Here is a 27584-nt window from a genome sequence, read left to right as displayed (position 1 = left end):
TGTTGGGCTGGCTGCACAGCAGACTTCAAAGTGAAATTTGCTAGTCTGGAAAGCTTCACTTTGCCATGAAATGGCTTACTTGGAAAGTGAAATTTACCAGACCAATTTGAAAAACAAACATGAACACATTAATAGGAGCACAAAAAGGTAGTTTATAAACCATACAGAAACCATAAATTAATTTCTTATTACAATCCTGTAATTGTATTAATATTCAAGATGTAGCCTTTGACATAAAGTTTCAGAACAGAGTACTTTTTTACAGTTAAGCTTGTAAATTACTGGGAAAGGATTCCTTTTAAAAAGAAACTCTGGCATAAGCTTTAATGGTGTTGGTATGAAAACAACCACAATAATAAACAAAAATGAAGTTAATTTTATTTCACCCTCTACAGAAGAGGCACTGTTGCATAAATAAATATAAAATATGACCACTAGAAGTTAAACATACAAAATTCTCATGATGTGGAATTACCAGTTTAACCATACAAAAACAAACGTAAAAAATATGCCAAACAAAGAGAATATTAAGGAATATTGTAGCAAATGGAATTTTTAGTAGTAAAATTTCTGCTTTTTTGATATAAAGGTTTATAAACATCAGTGCTGCTTTTACAGAAGGATTCAGGAGATAGGATCTAGCAGAGTCTTGTGACCAGTTGCTGTTTAAACATGACATCCAAGGTTTTCTAAAGTTTGTTCGCTTTTTTGCCTTAGAGACTCAATGATCCATAGCCACCCATATCTGTTTTATTTATCTGTCTCAAAGTCCTTATTTTAATGATTTTTAAAATTCAGAAATAGTGGCTATAAACCCCTCATCATAAAAACCCAAGAGAGACTTAAGCTTTATTTTCTGACAGCACTGCTCTTTGTGTGCCAAGCACATGTAAGTAAGAGTCCCCTCTCTGTTGCATTCATCACTTAAACATTTCTACAGTGTCTTGGTGAAAGTTAATTGTTTAGGTTAAAACTGTTGTGACAGGGTCGGGCTAGATGGCTACAGGAGAGTAATAGATGGCAGATATATTAGCCCCAGGCTAAGTAGGTCCCTTTTCCCTGGGTAAGGTAACAGGGAAGGTTCCAAAACAATCAGGAACCTTCTGGAGACAGTTAAGACAAGCTGATTAGAACACTTGCAGCCAATCAAGAAGCTGCTAGAATCAATTAAGGCAGGCTAATCAGGTCACCTGGGTTTTAAAAAGGAGATCACTTCAGTTTGTGGTGTGTGTGTGAGGAGCTGGGAGCAAGAGGCACTAGGAGCTGAGAGTGAGAACGCGGACTGTTGGAGGAATGAGGTGTTCAAGCATTATCAGACACCAGGAGAAAGGTCCTATGGTGAGGATAAAAAAAGTGTTGGGAGGAGGCCATGGGGAAGTAGCCCAGGGAGTTGTAGCTGTCGTACAGCTGTTCCAGGAGGCACTCTAGACAGCTGCATTCCACAGGGCCCTGGGCTGGAACCCGGAGTAGAGGGGCGGGCCCGGGTTCCCCCCAAATCCTCCCAACTCCTGGTCAGACACAGGAGTCGTTGACCTGGACTGTGAATTCAGAAAAACGGCCAAGCTGAGGGCTGCTGTGAAGCTCCAAGGCGAGCAAATCCGCCAATAAGCTCAAAACCCACCAAGGTAGAGCAGGAACTTTGTCACACTGTTTAATTGCTGCCTTCTAGCATGTGGGAGGAGAAAAGACTCTTGCATTAGGAAGAGCTCAGATTAGTCCGTGGTTAACATGCCCATAGGGTTTGTGATGTCATTGTTTCATAAAACACAGAGTTACACGGGCTACAAAGGGCAAACTTCTAGAAGAAACAAAAGACAGAAGCAAGTTGTTTTTTTTTTAAAGTATATACATTAAACATATATACATTAACATAGCAGCTAGGAAAATTTAAAAAGCTTTGCTGTCCACCCTTAAGGCAGCTATCAATCTCATCCCCCACTATTACAGACAACCAAACCTCCACTGAGTTAGGGCGACCTTTATGTTGCAGCTGAAAAGTGAGAGCCTGGTTCTGAGAGGGAATAGAAACAAGCAGATCTATTGCATGTTCTTAGGTACAGAATGATCTCTAGAATCATATACCTTTTAAAAAAATTAAGCATTTTGTTTTTGCTCCTGTTCACTTGGAAGACTGGACCATAGATTTCCTTCTATTGTTCAGATTTGCTAGGCAAAATGAGGACTAATCTCAAGTTTCCAAGAGTGCTTTTCTCCTTACCCAGCTCCATTACCTCTACACACCATCTACTGTTCTTTATTCTGTTCATGTCAGCTTCCATTTCAGGCTGCTGCTTTTGGCTTCTGGTGGAGCATTCAGCCAGGCCAACAGGCAAAAATCCTACACTGTGGCTGTGACTTGCCACATATCACAGTGAGCTGTTTCCTTTCCCACACTACTTACAGAAGGAGTAGCAGAGGCTATTCCTCTGTCCCTTTTCAAAGCATAGTCTTCAGTTGAAATGGGTGGAGCTGGATTTTCAAATAGTAGGGAATAGGTAGTAAGAAATATTTCTCTCAGGAAACTCAGATAAGATCTTCCCTTCCCCAAGAACTTAGATTCCTTAGATATGCTCTAGGAATTATTTTGAGGAAATTTGGTGGCCTGTGTTATACAGAAGGTCAGACTAGATGATCACAGTGGACCTTTCCAGCCTTGGAATCTATGAATTTATGTAACTTGATCGTGATAGGCAGAGGTCTGATGTAATCAGAGTTCTTATGTCTTCTAGCCCATAGGTCTATGGCAAGCTCTACGGTCTCCCTCACCCTCTCCAACACCGGGAACAAGTGACCACTCTTTCCAAGAATTGGCTAGGGAGCCACTCAATCTGTGAAAAATACCCTCTTTTCATTAGAGATTATTTCTCCCTTGGACTGTGGGGACAAAACATTTCAATCTACCTTCAGAAAACAGTATGAATTGATACTTAAATGTCTGATTCCCAGGGCTTCCTGTTACTGTGTTCTCTTCTCTAGATTCAAGAGCTCAGTGCCACATTTGTAGGAAGTTAAGCTAGATCTCATTCTTCTTGCCAATTAATTTGTATGTAATTCTTGAAAGACTCAGTTAAAGCCCTGGCAATGGCAGGCACCATTGAGTTCATCACTAGTTCTGGTTAAGGACAAGCAGTCTTGCATCTACACTCTGCCGTATAGGCCTTTCCTTTTGGGGAGATTGCCTGTACAAGACCTTGGAAGACATGGCTGATCCTAAGGCATTGTTCCCTTCTTACAAGCAAAAAAAAAAACCTGAGACTTCACTGGCTAATTCATTTAGGACTTGCTTGTCCTTTTTGTGAGTCCCCAGTTAGATTTTTTTTTCCAGATTTTGACCTTCTAGATTTCCTAAAGTCAACTTCCAAGCTAAATAGAACTTGCAGCCCTGTTAACTGACTGACACAAGTCAGGCAGGCCTCAAAGACCACTTCTGAGTTAAGTTTCTCTCCTCCCTCTGGAGGTTCCTCTGCGGAATCTGTATTTCCTTGTGGCAGAAGGAGTGGAAGGAAATCACTTCAGACTGAGTCTGAAAACTAAAAAATGGCTCAGCATCAGATTTTTCTTCCTCCTCACTGAGTCTCTTCTTTTTTTCTTCTTCCCAGAAAAGAAATGCTATCACAGAAATCATACATTATCTTGTAGACAAAGCCACCTACCCATTTCCTCAGCATGAAAAAGGAAATCTTCTGTCTGCTTAATACTAACCATGCAGTCAGAGGGAAATTACCTTGTCTAAGATCTCAACTTGCCTAATCAATTCATCCAATACAGAAAATTCAAGATGGAAACTATTCTGTCTAGCATAGTTATAAGAGAGCAAGAGAATTTCTTGTATCAAATTGAAAAGAATCATACTAAATCTAGAATCATATCAGAGTTATCTCATTTTGCCCTCAAACAGAGCCTTTCAATAAAACCTCCCTCAACTTTGGTCTTGGCTCATGTAAGATATTCATAAAGATCCTTAGCACTGGCAACAGCAGCCATCAGGGACAGCAAAACCCAAGTGATTTCTCTGTTTGGATGACTTACTGAAGAGATCACCAATATCAGCCACTCTAGATTCATATGTCCCAGTGTTTGGTGACTCCATCACTTGTGATTAATAATACACAGAAAAACTGCTCTGACACCATCCTTTTCCCCCTCAGTGTCTCAGTGGAAGGGATGGTTTGCCCAACTGAGAATTCATAGAGGTAACTTCTAAGGTCATGGCTCTTCAGATCTACAGTCATTTGACAGCACCACACATCTTTCATTTTGTAGGACTGATATTGGCATTTGAACTGGCCCATGGATGAGACCCTATTCCATACCATTTCTTCACATTTATTCTTCCCTGGGATCAATTGTTACATTTACTCTTAGCCCATTTTTTTATCCCAGGGAGTTTGGGAGTCACTAAAGTTGCTGAATCTGCAGCCAGTGGTGGACTCTAGCAATGCATCTGTTCACCACCCACACCAACAAGAAAGTTCCCAAATTTTGCAGCAGGATTAAGAAACCAGGAGTTCACATCATGGATACTTTCTCCAGAGAATGTGTGCAGAGACCCTGAAATATACATTCTTCCCTTCCCCCTCATCCCTTTCTTATCTCAAGAAAGTGCATGGGTGGAGGGTAGACTGCCTAGCAAGTCTGAATAGCTGAAAGAATAACATGGACCAGATTTTGTTGAATGCTTCTTAGCAGAAACTCAGTTTACTTCTAAGGAAAATCTCTCTGGCTCGTAATGTTTTAGTTTGTTACAACATTGAGTCCTCATGAAGATGTAAACGCTGCCTTTGTTCATCAGCTTCAAAAGAGTGCTTCCAAATGGCTTAATCTGTGTGTTATTTCAACATAACCTATGGCTATAATTACATTAATGAAATGGCTTCAGAAGGCTGGACACAACTGGAAATTTTTAATTGTCAGTGTTGATATACCCAGTAAATATATAGGTGCCCAAGTGGTTTTTGCGTTTACTTTTTCAGTATGAAGTCAGTTTCATAATTGGCATATAGTCGGGACTGTTAATTTCAAGGTGGCTAATGCATTTCTCTAGTGGCCACTCTGCTGCTGCTTTTGTTTCCTTGTAGCAACACTGATGTTTCATAGAATGACTGAGGAAAGCACAGCCTGCTGTGTATTTTGGCTTATAACATTGAGATTCTTGAATGGAAGGTGGCTTATAATAATAATAATTTATTTATAAAATACAAGTACTCTACAATATCTCTTACTACATCTTACAAAATTATAAAATATTGGTGTTGCATACCATTCATTCTGTTTTCAGCTCCTCCTCAACCACTGTGAATGTCCTCTCAAATTTCCTCCTTCCCCTAATATTACCAGTGCCTCTCCAGTCACTATGCTTCAGCTCTGAGCCCCTTTTTACTCAGTTTTCAGTCAAGACCTCTTTATCTGCTGTGTTCCATGGAGTTGCCTTTGCAAAATGCAGGAGTTTTGTCTTTCAGAGTGGGAAGGTCACAGGCAGTGATTCAGGAGGTGTCATTGATCTCACCCTGGATGATGAAGATGATGGCTCTTCCCAAGGTAAGTCAGAAGAGATCCATTTAGCTGTGAGGAAAACTGGGCTAGCATTAGTATTTCATCCTACCAATTTGAGAAGGGTGATCCAAAGAAACAATTATATTTTCACAGGTTTCCAAAGGAACAATGGGAATTTCTAATTGATAAGTGAATTTAAAGTTTTTGCATTACCTTCCTACCTACTGTAAACCAGATACTTAAGCAAGTTAGAATTATCCTTTTAACTAATTTTAGCCTTACAATTCCAGTGTATTGCATTGTTCCCTTAAATCTAGTCCCTGAAAAGTCTCAAGATAGTCTGTGGTATTAGTGCTGTACCAAAGAAGTTCCACAGAAATACTGAATGCATCCGATGAAGTGAGCTGTAGCTCACAAAAGCTTATGCTTAAATAAATGTTAGTCTCTAAAGTGCCACAAGTACTCCTTTTCTTTTTGAGAGATACTCATGATGCCTTCACCTGATCTGAATATTAATTTTCTTCCCCATTTGTCGAAGGTCTTGCAACAATATAGTAGCCTTTACTTCAGTAAAATAGCAGTGTAATGTTACAAAAAAACCAAGAACTCCCCTTCCCTCCCCTACTCAACTGGTAGGATAGTACAGGAGACATAACTAAGAAGGTCATGCAACCTCAGCTCTTTGTCTGTGTCTACACTAGAAAACGTCATATCTATAATTCATCACCAAGGTTAGGAGCAGTAAAACATGTAACATAGGCTCTCGGGTCTTTTTACCACTGTCATCTAATCTTAATGTTGGTCTTCAGTTGACAAGTTAAATTTATTTTACAATGTTTGTATTCAAAGGTGCTACCCAGTGAAATTAATAAATTGTAAAAGGAACCAGAGGGAACAAATAGAGATTTATGTGATATTGTCCTAAAGTGGATCCACGTTACTGTGGCCTGTGCCAACAGATCTTTTCTGCCAGTAAAAGATGGACTTTGTTCACAGCTCCTTTCAGTCTGACAACTCAGCTTCACAATATAATCTCATCATTTTGTCAGGGCCAATTTAATTGGGGCTGCTAGAGGAATTTCAGTGATCCTCAAAGAAAAAACGTGGCGTCTTCAAGTCCAATTATAAACTATGCTCTGTTTGTAAATTACTTATACTTTCAAAAGCTTTAGTGTCTATTTTCAGAGTAGCAGCCGTGTTAGTCTGCATTCGCAAAAAGAAAAGGAGTACTTGTGGCACCTTAGAGACTAACCAATTTATTTGAGCATAAGCTTTCGTGAGCTACAGCTCACTTCATCGGATGCACTGTAGCTGCCCGGAGAATCCTCTAGCTCTGATTTTAGCCATTTATGATTTGTCTACAGAATTATTATTAGATTATTTTACATAGGTTCTTGGTGCTCTGGTGAGTTTTCTCCAATTGTGCAGGTTTGTGTTTTGTTCTGTGGTGGTGTTATTCTGTCTCCCCTTCCTTTCTACCAAATCCCCTGAGAGAACATTTTATACAATTCCTGACTGAACACTTACACTCTTAGGGAAGCAAAGGTTCCTTCTGATAGCTCACGCTTTTCCAACAGGAACCTCCCTCTGAAAAACAAAGGTTAAAATGTTGTATAGCATTCACTCTCAGTGCACAGGCCTGCTAGTCAGTCACTCCAGCTTCTGTGTTGGAACTAAAATTTAGCATGGTGAGGTGGATTTCAAACATATTTCTCTACTAGTCTTCCCCTTTGTCCTTCATCTTCCTCACGGAGCCTTTACATGCTCCAAGAACTGCAATTAAAATACAGCATGTTCCCATACAAAATATCCTGTATGTAGACTGTAAGTCATTCACGTATTTTAAATGGAAATTGAATTTCCAGTCATTTTTGTTCTCTGTTGGGACATCATCTGCAAATAAAGAATGCAGTGAAACTGGCAGCAGTAAGGGATTAAGGGGAACTCCAATAATTTTAAAAAGTGACTGTTTTCAGAAAAATGGCCTTGTGAGACTAGCCTCTCTGCATTTTCATACTTCTTTTCTGTTAGTCTCTTCCATGTGTAATTGCATCAGTTCATATGTGGAAAACAAGCTACACCAGCATTTAATTTAGCTAAGACTGGTATCTGAAAATCAACTGCTGTTTTTTCAACTTCATATATAATTTCCAACAATGAACATTCTGGAATTTGATTGAGCTCTTGATTTTTGTCAGTGATACATGAGGCTGTTTAGGATACAGCACGCTCTGCTTCAGTTATGTTATGTCATGCCAAGGCTAAACGTTTTTCTACTTCAGTGAATTTGACACACATGCTGGAATCAGAAAAGTACTGTAACAGTTGTTTTTGAATTTGAGCCTTTTCTTTAAAAATGGTTGTAAACTATTTAACTCAATGCACTGCAGCCACAAAATCCACCAGTTTTTAATATTTTAAATTGAATTTTAATATTTTAATTTTAATATTTTAACTCCAGTGCACAGTAACTATTTTTGTCCATAAACACGGTAATTTAATTCTACTGCACCCAGCTCTGCCTGAATATTGAAAGGGATTTTTTTGTAGATATTGCAGCTACAACTTTTACAAATCAGTGTAAATTTGTCCAGATGAATCTATCCAGTAACCCCAGGAAATCTTTTTTCAAATTATAATGAAGTGAGACTGAAAAAATCTGTAAGAGTTTTTTGGTTTTTTTTTAAATAAATAAATTTTTTAAATCCTACGATTCCGGTGGCGCACTAGGTCTCCAGGAATTGTTCTTGCTAGGTAAGACTATCTTAAAATGATTTTGATTCTTAGTAAAGGGATCTGAAGCCTTTCATCTCTAGGTTACTAATTTGAATGCATTCACGTCATTCAAATTCATTACCTCTGAATGGCTGTTCACTGCCCTGAAAATAAAAGCTGTTGGTAGGTTTGTATCATTTTCATAGTGAACAGGTATACTCATTACAATTGGTACTCTCTGGAGAGAGGCAAATGGCTTTTTGAATTAGGAGAAAGTTTATTTGCCGGCACAAAATAATAAAGATAGGAATTATTCACAAGTTCTCTCCTAGTTAATAAAGACAGGATGAAACCTCTCCTATTTTGAAAATTCTTCTATATTCATGCTGTGTAACTTTTTATGTCTTTATCAAGTGGCTTCAATTAAATACAGCAGCTAGTCTGATTGTAGGAAAACAACAATGCCTCGGAAGACTTAAAACCATTTGTTAATGGTGTTACAGTGTCAAGACCAGAATGTGATTTTTTTTTTTAAAGGGTGTGATGCTGATAGACCAGGTGCCAGCTCATGCCAAAGCCCATAGGCCTCACTCAACACTGACAGATGCATAGCTGGAAACCAGTCTCTCACCTGTGTATTAGTATTGTTAAAATAAGTATTAGATTTAGAGAGATGTGTTTAGTATTTGAACTTTATGAAATTCTTGTCAGTTTCTGCCTGCATTAATTTCACATATTATGTCTGTATCCCATATTATAAGGTAATATTTAAGTGTTTTCTCTGTAACTGTAAAAGTGTTTGTTATGAAAGTGGACATCCCAAAAGTCAGGAGAGAAGCATTACCAAGTGAAATACTAGTTTACCACAAGAGGTGTCCTCTCTTGCCCAACAAAAGAAGACCTGTAGACACCAGAGAACCCATTGTGGAACATCAGTGGACAAAAGACTTGATTGATTTCCCCACACTCATGAGAAAGGGGATGTGCACAAATTCTTGTCCCATCGCAGCTTGAACTCTGGGGGAAGGGAATAAAAATCCCTGTCAAGAAATTGTCATCACTATGCTGCTTGGAATTTAGAGAGGACAATATTTCTAAGTATAAGCAAGGTATCTCCAAGCTTCTTAGTTTAGCTAGAGTTAGCCTTAAATGAAAGAGCTTGCACATTGCAGCAGTTTCTATTACTTTTTGGACCCTAAGACTGTAACTCATTTGTGTTTGTGTGTTTACCTGCTTTAACCTTAAAGGAGTACCTGTGGCACCTTAGAGACTAAATAACTGTTCCTTTTCTTAATTAATCTTTTGTTAGTTTGTTACAGGATTGGCTACAAGTGTTGTCTTTGGTGTGTGATCTGAGGTGCAATTGACCTGGGATAAGTGACTGGTCATTTGGGAGCCTGAATATGGTTGTGATTTTTGGTGTAAAGGACCATCTATCAGAAAGGCAGACCCTCCTGGGTGGCAAGATAGACAGGAGTTCCAAGGGGACGGTCTATGACTCCACTTTAAGGCTGTTATATAGTGCTTGAGGAGCTCACACTTGATACTTGGTTGGTGAAATTTAATTATAGAACACACAACTAATTTGGGGTTTGTTCCCTGGTTTGTAACAGTCTGCCCTGAGGTTGGCACCCACCTTCATGAGCCACTCCAGACAGCTTGACACTGGTGTAATCTTGCCAGGATACATAATCCACAGGTCAATTGGATTTGTAGATCATAACCTAGCACTGTTAAAGGTTTAAATTTGATATTGAGAGTTTTAAAGGTTGAAGATTAGTCACAGTGAGTGAACTACAGACAGACAATCTTGTGACAAAAGACCTTGAACATCTACACAGCTGGACAAAGGTTTTTTTGGGGTTTTTTTCCTACTGTCAGATTAGCTGTCAAGTATGATTGAAGCCATTTGATAAAGACCTAAAAGTTGCACTGAGTGAACAGTGGAAACATTTTCACCAGAAGGGAGGTTTTGTGCTGTCTTCATCAAGCCTGAAGTGTGGAACAAACTCTTCTTAGTGCCTTTTAATAGAGTTAGTGAAGCCCACTGTGGTTTTCAAAAATATATTCTGCTTTCATATCACCACTGCATACTGGCACTTTATCAGGAGCCTAGTACTGATTTTTGTTTTCTGCTACTTAATATCTTCAAACGGATTCTCTGTGTGCTGTTGAACTGAATTATTGGCTGCTAGGAGTCCACTTGTGTCATCCCAGGTCTTTTGAGTGAGCCCCATCGAGACTTTCCTCAGTGTGCTTGTTCGTGTGGCTTTTTATCTCTACTGATTCTGCTTTTTTGTTTTCCTGGTGTTTTTTCCCTTTACAGCATCTGAAGCATCTAGGTAGAGATGTCTTGCCACTTCCTTGTTAACCTGCTTGTGGACAAAGGAATGCAGTAGAAATGTGATTAATCTTGCTTTTCATAAAGCACTTAAGAGTATTTCTCAGCCTAACTTGAAAATAATTTCAAGTTCTCACAAGCCATTGCTAAGGCTGCATATACAGATCCACCTGTCAATGCAGTAGAGCAAAGTAAGCAGCTTCTCAGTGCAAAAAAAATCATTCTGATAAGCAAATTGGATGGAATTCAGAGAAGAGCAACAGCAATTAATTGTGGGCTGGAGGAGTTGACTTACAAACAGAAAACAAAACTAAGGCCTGGTCTACACTTAAAAATTAGATTGACCTACCTACGTCATTCACGACTGTGAAAAACGTTGTGCCCTGAGTGCTGTAGGTCAGTGCCACTGACCTACAGCCATAGCTGTGCCACTGTACTGTAGATATACCCTAAGTGCTGAGTAAGTTGGGGAGAGAACATACGTGTCTGCAAATATTAGGTGCAAACATCAAAGAAGAACAAGAATTACGTAAGGAGGTGCGCAGCATTATTCCTATGGATAAAGGGATGAAATTAAGGAAAACAATGCCTATACTAAACATAAAAAATAAGGCCTAATAATCATTGTTAGTTCATGGAATAGTCTTTAAAGGAAGTAGTTGAAGGCTTGCAGTTTGAGCCATTTAAAACTAGAAGAGATACGGCTTTAGCGCAGTGTTTCATGAACTTTGGTCCCTGAATCACAGTGGTCTGCCCAGTCTTTCCTGAGAATGGCAGAATGAAATGTAAAAAAACAGAGAGATTGGGCTGATGGAAGATGGGTCCTTTAGAGCATCTTTTATATGTTGGTTTGTAGAATGAAAAGGTGGAAGAACCACAACACTAGCAAGCATGCTATGGGAGAACATTGGTTTGGGAGTGGCAGGGGAAGGGACTGGATGACCCAACAGGCCTTTTCAATCCCTATTTTCTATTGTCTACAATTTCGTTCTGTTTTTGAAGCAGATGCCAAGAAGCAGAATCAGTCGGGCGTGTCTGGAATAGGTCTATCCTCCCAGCCCTTGGCTCGCCCACTGCAGCCTTTACAGGCGACTCCTCTGCAGCAGACAGGTGTGCCAACAAGTGGGCCTTCCCAGACCACCATACACGTACTACCTACAGGTAACTTCATTTTATATAGTTCTGTGAATGTGGTGAGTAGCTTCTGAAACCCTGTGCTGTTTGGTCTCTTTGTGTTAACTTTTTGAGATGAATATACTGACCCTGTTTTTCAGCAGGTTTTTTATCTTTTTAGTGCCAGCCATAGAATCATAGAATATCAGGGTTGGAAGGGACCTCAGCAGGTCATCTAGTCCAACCCCCTGCTCAAAGCAGGGCCGATCCCCAATTAAATCATCCCAGCCAGGGCTTTGTCAAGCCTGACCTTAAAAACTTCTAAGGAAAGAGATTCCACCACCTCCCTAGGTAACGCATTCCAGTGTTTCACCACCCTCCTAGTGAAAATGTTTTTCCTAATATCCAACCTAAATCTCCCACACTGCAACTTGAGACCATTACTCCTTGTTCTGTCATCTGCTAACACTGGGAACAGTCTAGAGCCATCCTCTTTGGAACCCCCTTTCAGGTAGTTGAAAGCAGCTATCAAATCCCCCCTCATTCTTCTCTTCCGTAGACTAAACATCCCTAGTTCCCTCAGCCTCTCCTCATAACTCATGTGTTCCAATCCCCTAATCATTTTTGTTGCCCTCCGCTGGACTCTTTCCAATTTTTCCACATTCTCCTTGTAGTGTGGGGCCCAAAACTGGACACCGTACTCCAGATGAGGCCTCACCAGTGTCTAATAGAGGGGAACGATCACGTCCCTCGATCTGCTGGCAATGCCCCTACTTATACATCCCAAAATGCCATTGGCCTTCTTGGCAACAAGGGCACACTGTTGACTCCTATCCAGCTTCTCGTCCACTGTAACCCCTAGGTCCTTTTCTGCAGAACTGCTGCCGAGCCATTTGGTCCCTAGTCTGTAGCGGTGCATTGGATTCTTCCGTCCTAAGTGCAGGGCTCTGCAATTGTCCTTGTTGAACCTCATCAGATTTCTTTTGGCCCAATCCTCCAATTTGTCTAGGTCCCTCTGTATCCTATCCCTACCCTCCAGCGTATCTACCTCTCCTCCCAGTTTAGTGTCATCTGCAAACTTGCTGAGGGTGCAATCCACACCATCCTCCAGATCATTTATGAAGATATTAAACAAAACCGGCCCCAGGACCGACCCTTGGGGCACTCCACTTGATACCGGCTGCCAACTAGGTATGGAGCCATTGATCACTACCCGTTGAGCCCGACAATCTAGCCAGCTTTCTATCCACCTTATAGTCCATTCATCCAGCCCATACTTCTTTAAATTGCTGGCAAGAATACTGTGGCAGACAGTGTCAAAAACTTTGCTAAAGTCAAGGAACAACACGTCCACTGCTTTCCCTTCGTCCACAGAGCCAGTTATCTCGTCATAGAAGGCAATTACATTAGTCAGGCATGACTTGCCCTTGGTGAATCTATGCTGTCTGTTCCTGATCACTTTCCTCTCCTCTAAGCGCTTCAGAATTGATTGCTTGAGGACCTGCTCCATGTTTTTTCCAGGGACTGAGGTGAGGCTGACTGGCCTGTAGTTCCCAGGATCCTCCTTCTTCCCTTCCTAACCTCTTTGGGTTCTTCCAAGGCTGTAGAAATTGAAATGTTTTAAGCAGAGAAAGGTGGATGAGTCCTTGTGGAAGGGGCTAGATGGCAGAATAAGCTGTTGTCCTATAAGCTGCGTCCTTCTGGGAATCATAGACTAGACAGAGAAGTCCTACTGGATGATCTAGTCTGTCCCTCAGCTGGGACAAGATTGGTCCTCTCAATCCAATAAAGAAACATGGTCCACTGGATAGGACACTTCTAGAAATTATTAGCAATGTTGTTGGCTGTCCAAGGAGAGCTGTAGGGGCCATTGAGGTGCCAGCTGCCCAAGGGAGGGGGGGTTGTTCAGGCACTGGGAATCTGCACCAGCTGTGGGGTTTGAATTCCTGAAGGGATTGCAATAGCACAGCCACTCACCCCTAGTACCTCGCTAGTCCTTGGGCAGCTCTGGTAGCTAAGCTGCTGTGGAGGTCCCTCCATCCCAGCTTGAACTTTCTTCTGTTAGCAGCATGACTTCAAAAATTAAAAAGGTATAAGGGAAACATAGGTCTCTCTTCCCCCCACCCTGATAGGTGAGTGACTGAAGACCAATTAGACCTGATGTTATCCAATCATGAGAGCTCTCTAATGAGATCTGCACTGTTGCTCACTCTTCACTAATAATGCCGAAGCACACTTACCACCCAGGCTTTTCTATATTATTCCTTACAGTTAGGATGCTATTTAGTTTTGGCAAAGGAGACTTAGTAATAGTAAAATGTGTGGGTTTTTTGGGCATTTGAACCATGTTAAGTAAGAATTTACTATTTAACCGTGAACTGTATCTCTTGGATATTATATATTTGTCTTCTCTGATTATCTAAAATTTTTATATATTTTATATAATATAGAAATGTCAAAATATAACACACACACTTCAGTTTTGCTCAGACCACATTCCTCAATATCCTCCTTAACCCCTTAAAAGTAGATGCACTTAATGTAACGTTTCATAAAGACTGCTTTTATTTTCCATGGCTCACATGGATCAGTTGTCGAAGATGCCTGCATTCTGGAATGGGGGTTTCAGTTTTAATCCTTTTGACTTCAATTTGTGATCCTTTTTATTTTTCCAGCTCAGACAACAGTGAATGTAACACATCGTCCAGTGACTCAGGGTGCTGCTAGGCTCCCCATACCTAGAGCTCCTGCTAACCACCAAGTGGTCTATACTACCCTTCCTGCACCACCAGCTCAGAATCCAGTGAGAGGTGCCATCATGCAGAGCCCTGGTTTAAGGCAGGTCAGCCCACAGAGTGCAGGTAAGAGGTCCTTTTTCATGTATATCCTAGTACTGTGGAGATTGATAATATCAGGATACTCATTTGATGCCCAGATGCCTCTCACGATATTATGCAGAGTTGTGGGGTGAATTCTCAGCTTATGAAGACATGAGAAAATCACAAGTCCATAAGATCATGGGTCTTTGAAAACATTCCTCACTCAGGCATGTGATGAGGTAAGGCTGGATAGGCATCTCCTCAGACAATGACACTAGTAGCCATGCACTTCTGGGTGATTTGTCCAAACTGTGAATGAGTTTATAAGGTAACTGAACATCTGACATGCCCCAGTCTTGTAAAGGTGCGGTACCAGGGAAGTGGGGAGACTGTATTTTATTCTTATGCAGTAAAATTCTTAAACCCATATACAGTGGAGTTGCATCGTATGCGCATTTAACTTACGTGAATTCAACTATATGCACTCGGCAGAAAAAAAAAAGAAAAATAACAATTTAAATAGTGCGGCGATTCCGCCCACCATTCCCCTCAAAGAGCGTATGCCCCAGAGTGAGCGTGCGATGGGAGATGTGGCTCTGTTGTTCCCTCAGTCTGTCTCAGTTCCCACGTGCCTCTCATAGTGTGAGTATCTCGCCGCACTGAGTGTGATTCTCGCGTTTAAAGATATGTATTTTTTGTACAACATGGCCCCTAAACGCAAGCCAACTACTTCATCTGGTTCTCAACTGAAGAAACAGCGATCTGTTCCAACGCTGGAGGAAAAACTGGCTGTGTTGGTCTTATTGACTGACAGTATGTTGGTCTCCATCGTGGCGTGTAAATATGGCACAACGAATCTAGCATCCGTGCCATCAAGATTCGAGAGAGAGAAATTCGTCAAGCCGGGGCATCAAGTGCTCCAATAAATGCTAAGGTGACGAGCCAGGTGCGTGATAAGACTTTAGTGAAGACTGAAAAGGCATTAAACTTATGGCTGGAAGACATGAACCGTAAACGTGTGCCTATTGATGGCAACATATTGCGAGAAAAGGCTATTGGCCTCTACGCACTGTTCAAACCTCCCACCGAAGAGGGACAGCCTTCTGCTGAAAAGAAATTCAAAGTCAGCCAAGGTTGGCTTAACAGTTTTAGGAACCGCTTCAACCTCAAAAACGTGCAGACTACTGGTGAAGCTGTATCTGCCAATGAAGAGGCAGCAAAAGCCTACCCCGAACAAAGAAAATCATAGAAGAAAAGGACCATCTTCTGGAACAAGTTTTTAATGCTGACGAGACTGGGCCCTTCTGGAAAAAGATGCCCAACTACACTTACACTTCGAAATCAGAAAGACAAGCTCCTGGCTTCAAAGCAGCTAAAGACCATGTGACTGTGTTGTTTTGTGGCAATGCGGCTGGGCATTTAATAAAGTCAGGCTTGCTTTACAGGGCTGCAAATCCCCGTGCCCTAAAAGGCAAGAACAAAAATCTCCTGCCTGTGTTCTAGCAATCAAATAAAAAGGCTTGGGTGACAGCAGCGGCAGCGTTTCTGGATTGGTTCTACAAGTGTTTCATTCCGGAGGTCAAGAGGTACCTCGAAGAGAAACAACTTGACTTTAAAGTGTTGCTGATCGTAGACAAGGCTCCTGGCCACCTTGAGACACACACACCCTGGTTTGCGCCTAACGACGTTGAAATAGTCTTTCTCCCCCCCAATACCTCCTCCAACCTCTCGACCAAGGCGTGATTCGCTGCTTCAAGGCCACGTACACGAGGTTTATGTTCTCATGAATACATAGCGCTATGGATGCTGATCCCAGTCTTAATGTGATGGAATGCTGGAAGTCCTTCAACATTGCTGATTGCCTCACTTATATTAAACAGGGAATGGATGCAGTCAAGCCTGAAACAGTCAATGCATGTTGGTGAAACCTATGGAAAGAATGTGTGAATGATTTTAAGGGTTTCCCGATCACTGACAAAGAAATGAAACGCATTGTTCAGGTGGCCAGGCCAGTAGGTGGTGATGGCTTCGTCAACATCCTTGAGGAAGAAATTGAAGAATTAATTGAGGGCCATAGAGAAACATTGACAAATGAAGAGTTAGAGGAACTGATAAAATCGTCTACAGAAGATGATGATGACGAACAGGAAGAGCCAGCAAGTTGGAATCTTCATAAATTTGTTTAAGTGTTCCAAGCAGCGAAACACTTGAATGATTTAATTTCTGAATACGATCCCTCTATGGAACGAAGCCTCAAAAGCACACGTAGTATTATGGACGATTTGAGACCATATCAAGTAATGTATGAGCAGCTCAAGAGACAACAGTGACAGTTGCTGAGCATCATGTTTTTCAAGAAAAAACAACCAGCAGCAGATGAGCCTACGCAATCAACTTCTCGAGCTGAACCAGAGCCAACCACTTGGTCTACGACATGCTCTCTGTCACTCAAGCTCTCCATCATCTCCGTCTCCTGGATCGACGACAAGCCCTGACGACCATCCAGCAGCGTTGTCAGGGGAAGAGGAAGACTAATCATCGGAGTGTGTTCAGTGCCCATCTTCATTGTCTCATCGTTCATCAAACGGGCGCTGTACTAATCATCGTCATCATTCATCGTCGTCGCATCACCTTTGTCATAGTTGTCGTATCACCATTATCGTCATCGTAGACTAGCAAGAATATCAGGATGAATGGTGAGTGGTTAAGTTTACTGTTTTCCTTTTTTATTCTTTCATTCTTCCGTTTCTCTCTCTTTTATGTAATTAAAAATACTGTAAAATTATATTTTGCATATGTACTTTTTATTATATACTGTACATTACTGTATACATTATACATTTATACATATTACTGTACAGGGTTGCACAATACACACAAAACCATGTGCAGTATACTGTACTTTATGGGCGATTTAAGGGATTTTCAAGGGTAATTTTGACTATATGCGATTTTCATCTTACGCACTGACTTTAGAACCTAACCCCCGAGTAAGATGCGCCTCCACTGTAGTAAATCAGACATGGCTTACCATCAGAATGCTCAGTTTCAATATAATTCCATAACAATGTGTAGTGATCATAGATCATAGAATATCAGGGTTGGAAGGGACCTCAGGAGGTCATCTAGTCTAACCCCCTGCTCAAAGCAGGACCAATCCCCAATTCTTGCCCTAGATCCCTAAATGGCCCCCTCAAGGATTGAACTCACAACCCTGGGTTTAGCAGGCCAATGCTCAAACCACTGAGCTATCCCTCCCCCCATGCTATGTCCCATGCTATGTTTTTGGACCCTGTTCCAGTGAGATTTATCTTTGGTTTTATTTACCCCTGTATATCTCCAGGGAGCTGAGATTTCCCAGCAGTCACAGCATGAGCTATGATGCATGCTGGTTGTAGATGTCAGCAAGCTCAACTCAGTACTGTGAGAACTTGATTCATATTTCCCCCAGCAGAAAATTATTTTCTTGTCATGAATGGCGCACGTCAAGCATAAAGTGCCTAAACTCATGCAACAATTAAGTGCAGATTTTTAATTGCTATTTTTAGTTCCTCTTTTATCATCTCCCTCCCTTCCTCTGCTATGGATGGTTTCTACACTGACAAGCATAAATGACCATATTCACTAGTTGTCCTGAGAATGAGAATAGACTCATACCTCTGCAAGGCGACTGGTTCCATAGCCCCTGTTATATACTGCCTCAGAATGCTGTGTACTTGAATAGTATGTGACTGCACACCATGCCTTTGTGCTAAGTTAATTGATCCACTGCCCTAGTTTTAAAATTAGGCTTTTTGGCAGATAGAATACCAGAAAAGACTGTATATTTCTCTTGCAAAAAAGCATAAACAATGTGTGTGTAATAAATGACTTGTGGCTGTATTGCCTCAGGCAGTCAGCATATCAGATTGCACTGGCTAAGCAGCTAAGCAGGTCTGGTCAGTGCTTGGGAGCTCTCCACAGAAAGTCAGCATCTTCAGGAAATAGTGTTCTTCAAATGTTTCTCTCTAGATATTCCACAGTTGGTGCACATGTACCCAGTACTCTCAAGTTTGAATTCTTTCGGCCATTAGTGTCCATTGGGGGCCATGTTTGCACCTGAGTGTCTTCATGCTTCAAGCCAAGGCATGAAGACCCCAGCCACCCTCACTTCCTTCTCACTGCCCATGGTTCTGAGTCAGAACTTGCAGCATCCAAGACACTCTGCTCACTGTGCAGTCTACCCATTCTTTTGTAAATAATTGTAAATAGATAGGTACTTACTCAGTGTTAGTTTAGAGTTTTTTTATAATGTTTCTCTTAATATGTGACATAAAGAAAACCTATTTGTTTTTGACTGGGGGTCTGTCTACATAGCAACTAGACATCTTCAGCAAGCCCTTGCCCACCAATTTGGGCTCACAGGGCTTGGGCTGCGGAGGTGTTTCATTGCTGTGTAGACTTCCGGGCTCTGGCACACTCCCACTTCACAAGGTTCTAGAGCCCAGACTCCAGCCTGAGCCCAAACATCTACACAGCAGTGAAACAGCCCTGCAGCCCAAGTCCCACAAGCCCAAGTCGGGGACCAGCAGCAGTTGTCTAGTTGTTGTGTAGACATACCCGGAGAATCTGTCCCCATACCTAAACCAGTCATTATGACTGAACACGAATCTCCAAGATTTCCTTTTATATGCCCACTAATGATGGGCACACCAGATGCTTATTGTGTCTGGGGGAGGGGCATGTAACGGACAGATGTGCCACTTGTAAATCTTTTTCTAAGAGAACCCCAAGAACTTGAGAATTCATCTGAAGATGCTCCTGTTGGAGAGGTTGATATATCCCTCTTCAAATTCCTGAGCACTTAGTTTCAAAAAGTGCTCCTCCCAGCTCTTTTGCTCACAAATGTGAGATAACCACTTCAAAAGCTTCATCCCTCGTTAACTGGGGAACCAAAGGGAATGGGGAAAAAGAGCACCAATCCCACAAAGGGAAGAGATGTAGGTCTCTTTCATCAGATCCTTCCTCAAGAGGCCACAAATCACCTCAAAAATGATAGCTCAAGGCACCAGAATGGCCACGCTGGCACTCATTCTGGCACTGGTCCCTGTGCCTCTTGACCCCCTTTCTTGGTATCACAGAAGTCACCTGGAACCAACCTCTCAACCCCAAGGTTCCTGGTATTGATATCTCTGATACTGACTGTCCGGCTGCTGATGCCATCCACTCACCTGACTACAATAGTACCAACTAACTATATCACAATTCTACACGTTGTCAAAGGACCTCATGGTCTGTTTGGTACTGGACTTCTCTTGGTGAGTGGTAGTGAAGGAACCTCTTCCAGCACCAACTGCTGTTCTTACACAGGTACTGAACAGAGCACAGTGTGAGGGTATTCCCAGCACTCCAGCTGGAACAGCTTCTCATACCCTGGAGGACTCTTATTGTCATCCCCAGGTTCTGCTGATAGTAGGGAGGAGACACCAGTTTGTTCTCTGGATATTCTGGCTAGTACACGCCACAAATGGGTCGATGGCTGATTTTTATTACCCCAGACATAAGACCTCAAAGAGGGATGTTACCTCTGGAATCCACTCCCATGACCATCCGCTCAATATGCCTATCCTTGGCCTTAATGGACACTATGGGGACTTCATCAGGTTAGAATACTAGTGTCAGCATCCCAGTACAGAGCTAGATCCCCTCACCCACAACCTTACAAGGGGTTATTAAAGGCAACTCAATGCACACTCCTGCCAACCAAGCAGACTGGTCATGGCTCTGATGAGGACTTACAGATGCAGGACCACCCCATCCTGGCACCCATCACATTGTCATCTGCCAATGAGGCTGTTGTACCCATACCACAACCCCAGATGACCACAAGATGTTCCAGGACTTGTAGGATGGCTCAGACTGAAGTATCCAGTGGAACTGCTCGCGGACAAATCACACAAGCTCCTGGAAATCCTTCACACCTCTGAACCTGGACGACTTGCAGTGCCCATCAATGAGGGGCTTTTAGCACCACCTAAGTTGCTTTGGTAGGTGCCCACTTCTTTGGTACCAACATCAAAAAAAGCAGATCATTCCTACCAAATGCTTTCCCAAGGTTTTTAGCAATTTTACACTCACACCTGGGTCATTGGTTGTTGCACCACCTAACAAAAGGTGTAGCCAAAGACAGCAGAAAGCAACATCTGGAAACAAGAAGTCCCAGGAACTAGATTTATTTGGACAGAAAAATTATTAAACATCTGGTGTTCAAATGCAAATCACCAGTTACTAGAGCTTCTTGATGAAGTATAGTTATTTAAATTGGGACTCCATCACTAAATTCATCAGTAGGCTTCCTCAAGATAGCAGAAATAAGTTTGTGCCTCTGATTGCTGAAGGTCAGCTTGTGGCACTTATATCGCTCTGAGTCGCCCTTGATACTGCTGACATAGCATGTAGATCCATGGCTACCTCAGTTGCCATGAGGAGACTCTCTTGGCTCCAATCGTCAGGAATCCCTGAGGTACGAGTTACAATTGAGAATCTTCTGTTTGAGGGATGTGGACTTTTTAATGTAAAGACTCATGAAATTTTACACTGAAGGACACGAGTGATGCTGAGGTCCCTAGAAGTCTATAGAGGGCTACTCACTGGTATGGTTATGAAGTGTAGGAGTCTTGGGTTTACTCTTCAGGATTCCCTGGAGAGGTGTTGAACTCCATAGAGGATTTACAGATCGACAAGTCAAACTTTTTCAGTGAGAAAACTGATGAGCCTCTACACTTGTTGAAAAACTGTAGATGTACCCTTCACTCCCTGGGAATTTACGCCCTGGCCCCAAAAAGGGAACACCACAGGCAAGTATATAGGTCAAGCCTGCTCCCTCCACAAATATTCCATCACCAGTGCCCAGCTGAACCTCTGCACAAGAGTTAAGAGACCTTGATTTTCATCCCCCTCTACTGCCACGACCTTCACCCATTCTCACCCATGTGCTAAGGGCTACTTTTGATGCCTCAGTCAAAAAGTGCTTACCTTTATTGATGCCAGCCACTTCTGTCTCTCCACCCCTAATCTTTGGGGGCCTTCTCATACTTTTTGCCTACAATTGGGACTATATCACAACGGGCAAGTAGGTTCTAGAAACCATCCACCATGCTTACTCCGTCAAATTTCTCTCCCTTACCCCCACAAACCTCCTTCCCAGCCCCTCTCCATGGACTGCTCTCACGAGGAGATTCTCTGGCAAGAGGCAGTGTCTCTTCTCTAATGAAGGGCAATAGAGCAAGTACCATCTTAATATCAAGAGAGAGGGTTCTATTCCTATATGTCTTAGTTCCAGAAAGTGATTGGTGGAGACCCAGTGAGGACCTTCAACAACTGAACATCTTTATTTGAAAGCCAAAATTCAGGATGGTTACACTAGCATCAATAATCCCCTCCCTAAAGGAGGGAATGTGATACACGGCTCTCAGTATGAAGGAGGATGCCCTGTTTTCATGTAGATATTCATCCTCCCAACAAAAAAATTTCTTCATTTCCTGGTAGGTCGGGAACACTACCAGTTCAGAGTCCTTCACTTTGGACTAGTAACAGGTCCCAGAGTATTCATGAAGGTTTTCTGTGTGATGGCAGTCCAGACAAGATGTCCTGGCTACTCAGGCTTCCGATAGTTGGATGACTGGCTCCTAACAAGTAGTTCCAACCACCGGGTTAAGTCAGCAACTTTGTTCCTGCTTCATCTTCTAGCAGCCATGTCTGCATGAACAAAGAAAAGTCCGTTTTGCGCCCCCCCCCCCCCAATATGGACGATAAACTTTATTGGAGTGATAGTGGTCTCCATTTCAGCAAGAGCTTTTCTCCTCACAGAAAGATTTCAATCGAGCAATCTGATAATACAGATTACTTGCAAACCAAAAACTACAAGGCCAGGCTGCACATCAGTCTGCTCAAAATGAGAGCTGTCTGCCTGGCCTGCGAAGCCTTTCTCCCACTCATACATTCACACCATATCCAAATAGTGTCAGCCAACATCATCAAAGTATTTTATGTAAAACAAGCAGAGTGGAGCAAGATCCCTTCCCCTCTGCCTGGAATTGGTGCATCAGAAATCACATCACTATTCTAGCCACATACTATTAGGTGTTCAGAGTTCTCTAGCAGACAAACTCAGCAGGAACTTCTCTGCAGACCAGAATGGAAATACACAACTCTGTCCTGAGCAAGATATTTATTCAGTGGGGGACACCCCAATGGGATCTCTTCACATTGCAAACAGCAAACTTCTCCTGTACTACTCCAGGACAGCTAGGGGTCACGACTCCCAGAGCAACGCTCTCCTGTTATACAGACCAACTCAGATGTCTTTCCTCCCATCACTCTGCTACCACAGGCCCAGACCCTTTTGGTTACTGGAACTTCTGAGACTGTCAACCCATTCTCCTATCAGGATCTGTCCCTTCCCAGATTTTGTAACTCAGGAAGACTGCAAAATCAGATACTCCAGTCCAGACCTACTTCACCACCATGCCTGGTTTTTGGATGGGCATCAGAACTAGAACAATCATGCTTGGGAGCTGTCCAAGCCACTCTTACTCAGAGTAGGAAAGATTCACCCAGGAACTGTTATCTAGCTAAATGGAGATGCTTCTCTGCCTGGGCACAGCACAATCACTCTTTCTCAGAATCTGCAGATAGCCCAGTCATTTTAGATTATGTCCTGTCATTGAAGAACTCGGGTCTTTCTATTAGCTCACAGCAGGTTCATCTTGCAGCGATCGTTGCCTGCCTTCCTTCACTGAACAGGTGTTCAGTTTTCACTTGCCCAGCAACAGTTAGATTCCTTGTCAGGACCTTTCTGCCAATGATCAAGCCTACACCTCAATAGGACCTCAGTCTCATCCTTTCAATACTTACCAGACCACCATTTGAACCTTTGGCCACATGCACTATGTCCCACCTTTTCCCTGAAGATTGCATTTTTAGTTGCTATTATACCAGAAGGGTGAGCAAGGTGGGAGCACTCTTGGTTGATCCACCATATATACCATTTTTCACAAAGAGAACGTCTCCCTTCATCCTAAATTCCTCTGTAAAGTAATTTCTGAATTTCATGTCAACTAACCTATCTGCTTACCTCTTTTCTTCCCCAAACTCCATGCTTCTGTTGATGAGAAAAGATCTAATTTTCCAGATGTCAGATGTGCCCTGGCATTCTGCCTGCAAAGGACCAAACTAATTAGAAAATCACTAAGACTGTTTGTCACTATAGCAGAAAGGTCACGAGGACAAACAAGAGAACCTCTAAGTATATTTCTGGTTGCATTATCATGCACTACTACTAAGTGTGTGTATGTGCCCCGCAAGGGGTTAGGGCACACTCCATAAGAGTACAAGATACTTCCACAGCATTTTTACAGGAGGTACTGATAGTGGACATTTGTAGAATGACTCCCTAGAGTTCGAGTCACACATTCATAAAACATTGCACCCTAGTTCAGCCTCCACTGCAGATCTAGCTGTGGGGACTGAAGTTCTTTGAGCATCTTTGCTGACTGCATCCTTGCATTGCCCCCCTCCGGTCTGAATATTGCTTATCAGTCATTCACATGTGGAATACACACAGGGACCAGCACTCAAGAAATGGAGGTTACTTACCTGGTAACTGGAAGTCTTTCAAGATGTGTGGTCCCGATCTGTATTCAACTGCCTTTTCCCTCTGCTTCAGATCTGATTGGATTTGTGGTAAAAGAAATCATTGGAGAGGCAGGCATTGGTCCGCATGCCCTTATGCCCTCGATCTGGAGCATGAGGATTTCAACTGCACATGTGTGGGTCAGTGGGCACTGCTTATTAAAAATCTCCAGACTCTGGTCCAGAGCATGCATGCATACCTCCACGTGGAAAACAGGTAGAGACCATATGTCTCCAAGAACTTCCCATTACAGGTAAGTAACCTTCATTTCTGTACAAATGCGAAAAAACTTTAAGTGTGAACCACAGCAAAGACAATCGTTTTATACCCCGTAGAGACAACCTGAACCACCCAAGAGGTGCCAGAAGTTTCAGAGGAGGAAATCGTCTACTGTCTTCTTACCAGCTTCAGCATCATCAGGGCAGAATGTTTGACTCTTTGTCAGAAATAGAGTACAACTTCTGTTGCATTTTTTTATATCCCCTCCATATGAGAAGTTTATTTCATTTTTGTGGGGTCTGCAACACCATCACTAAGGTCCTGTAAATCAGAGGTGGGCTATTCTATCCAATTCCAGTCTCCCCAACGCACACACACCTTCCTCACCCCTTTTAAGGGACCCCTCTTCCAAGAGCATGCTACATCAGAGGTGCAATCACTTCTAAATCTGGAAGCAGTAGAAGAAGTACCTCAATAATATAGGGGAGGGAGAGAGGTTTTACTCCCATTACTTTGATTTCCAAAAGGGAAGGGGGCTGGTGCCCTATTTTGGTCCTGAGACAATTGAACACCTTCATGCACAAGCTCAGGTTCTTTGAGTATCATCCCTGTGGGCGCTTCACTTCTGGTGTACATGCACCCTATGTGTCTTTGGTTAGAGATTTTTCAGTAGCAATGTCCGTTAGGCTTGTGCATGCACTCTGCCCTATACCACCTCATGCCCTGTGCTAAGGCTATATAGGGGCAACCAGGTGAACTGCCTTCATTTCCATCTCAACCACCTTGGCTTGAAACAGAGCAACTAGTCAAGCCAGCTTAGCTGTTCATTAAGCTTGCTTTCTAGTATAGTTTAGCCCTTATCAGTGTCTAGTTTTATTTTTCATTTGGAGGGTTTTTATTTTATTCACTCATTTGTGCCCTTCCTACTCTCTGAGGAGGAGGTCCCTTTCCTCCATTACAAAGGTAAGCCAGGATTCAAGCATTGTCTCACTTGCCAGGACATTATCCCTGTCAGTGATGGACATTCCCATTGTATTCACTGTCTGGGGGACAAGCACATCCGTTAGTGTAATTTCTATGAAGCCCTCAAGAACAATGCTAGAAAAAATTGAGAGATCAGACTCAAACAACTCATGATGGTGTGCTCTTTCTCTTGCCTCTAATCCAGGTCAAGGGGCCCTCTGCCCCATCTACCCCGGCATCACATTCACCCAGACCTTCGAAGGAGAAATCATCAGAAGTTACTGGGGAGGCCTCTAAGAAAGAGTTCCAGCTCTCCTCACAGAGATCCTGCCCCAAAAAGATCTTGGTCTCCGTTTAGACTAACTGTTTCTAAACCCTCCGACACGAAGTTGGATACTCTTGAGGCTTCAGGCTCCTTCAGTATCAATTGTGGCTCTGAGGCCCTGAGTTCTTCCAAGAGCCACAGTTGCAAACATGCTTCATTGCCTGAACAATCTTTGGTACCATTTTAGTCTGACCAGTGCAACAAGGAGAAGCTGTCTGCTACTAGCAGGGCAATACCGACTGACTTTCCTATGCAACCTTCGGTGCCTAGCTGCATGACCACTTCAGTACCCCAGAAGGCTAAGTGGCCTTATGCTTCACACTCTTCGAGGTGCTCAGTATCATTGGTACTGACTTCTTGTACGAGGCATTAATTGAAGTAGATCCCTCTTCCAGGTAAGATAATGGAGACGATACCATGGGACTTTAGCAAAAAGAAAAGGAGAACTTGTGGCACCTTAGAGACTAACCAATTTATTTGAGCATGAGCTTTCGTGAGCCACAGCTCACTTCATCAGACTTTAGGTAATCCAGGGATCTGCATGTCTCTGATGAGCCAGAGTCTTCTCTCTTAATGGGTACCGAGCTGATTGGTACCAAGGATATCAGTCACTGGATTTACAGCTCTTTCCAGTACCGCTGGATTTTCTGCCAATTTCGGAGCTCCCCCACACCCCCTTTGGACATGGAGAAAGATCGCTCATCAGACTCCCTTATCTCTATCCAGGATTCCTCTACCTACCATTACTGGGCCTCCCTCCCTGATAATTACAGGGAGAGAGACTATTTACATGAGGGACATGTTCCTGCTCCTTCTCCGTGGTATGAACACCAATTAGTGCCAGCCCAGTGCCTTATGGTCCCCCACAGTGGCCATAATGGGACCTTTTGGCTATTCATTGTCAAAAGTTTCTATGAGACCCTACCCTCTGTCATTAGGACATGCAATCTCCTAATCCTTCTGTTCTTCCTCAATTGCAAGAGGAAACATTTGAAGAACAACAGGCCAGAGCAAATATAGAAACTACTCCACAAAACAACATCTTTTCATCTTCCCCGAATGAGGCCCTGGATTATCCTTTCAAAAAATTCTAGGACCTGTAGACTCATTGTAGATCCCACTAGAGGAGGTCTGGGAATCCCAAAATAAACTCTTGGGACATTCTGCAAATGTGACCTTCTGTGAGAGTGGCTTTACCCATGAATTAAGCCCTCTTAGATCCTATCAAAACTATCTCACACACTCCAGCAACCCACCCACGTGCAAGAGAAATGATAAAAAGTACAGTGTCCCAGTGAAAGACTCCAAATTTTTGTTTTCACACCCCACAACCAACTCTTTGGTCAAAGTTGCAAATGAAAGTGACATACAACCCCACTTTAAATCAACCCTGTATGATAAGGACCAAAAGCTCCTTGACCTTTTTGGCCATAAACCTATTTATCCTCAACCCTGCAATTTAGGACAACAAATTACCATGTATTAGTGGCAAAGTACAATCACTCCAGTTATTCAAAATTTACTTTTTATTGAACATCTTCTAGCAGAACAGTGGGAGCAGTTTCAGGATATCATAACCGAAGGTCAGATATTGGCTAGAACTTTGTTACAAGCTTTCCTAGATGTGGCTGATAGCAGATAGATAGACTTATGTGTAGTGCTGAGGAGAAGCTGGTGGTCATGGTACATGTAGGTACTGGTGACATAAGGAAGAATAGGAGAGAAGTCCTGGAGGCCAAATTTAGGCTGCTAGGTAAGAGATTGAAGTCCAGGACCTCCATGGTAGCATTCTCTGAAATGCTTCCAGTTCCACGCACAGGGCCAATTAGACAAGCAGAACTGCAGGGTCTCAATACGTGGATGAGACAATGGTGTAGGGAGGAGGGGTGTAGCTTTATTAGGAACTGGGGAAAGGAGGAGCCT

The 27584-nt window shown here is 42.5% G+C and overlaps 1 protein-coding gene across 4 annotated transcripts in view; it reads left to right on the top strand.

Annotated features, from left to right (window-relative positions):
• The window catches only part of ATF7IP (activating transcription factor 7 interacting protein), a 166667-nt gene that overhangs the window by 121364 nt on the left and 17719 nt on the right, over positions 1-27584 (top strand). For 3 of the 4 annotated variants that reach the window (XM_048835346.2, XM_048835340.2, XM_048835344.2), the window contains 3 exons: positions 5460-5538; positions 11552-11710; positions 14338-14523. In XM_048835346.2, coding sequence (XP_048691303.2) covers positions 5460-5538; positions 11552-11710; positions 14338-14523 — 424 coding nt within the window. The remainder of the gene's footprint in view (positions 1-5459; positions 5539-11551; positions 11711-14337; positions 14524-27584) is intronic. The other variant, XM_048835341.2, reaches the window with a different exon arrangement.

The sequence above is a fragment of the Caretta caretta genome, chromosome 1 (assembly GCF_965140235.1).
Source record: "Caretta caretta isolate rCarCar2 chromosome 1, rCarCar1.hap1, whole genome shotgun sequence".
NCBI classification, from domain to species: domain Eukaryota; kingdom Metazoa; phylum Chordata; order Testudines; family Cheloniidae; genus Caretta; species Caretta caretta.
The sequence above is the reverse complement of the archived record's forward strand: the minus strand, read 5'-3'. Positions and strand labels throughout refer to the sequence as shown.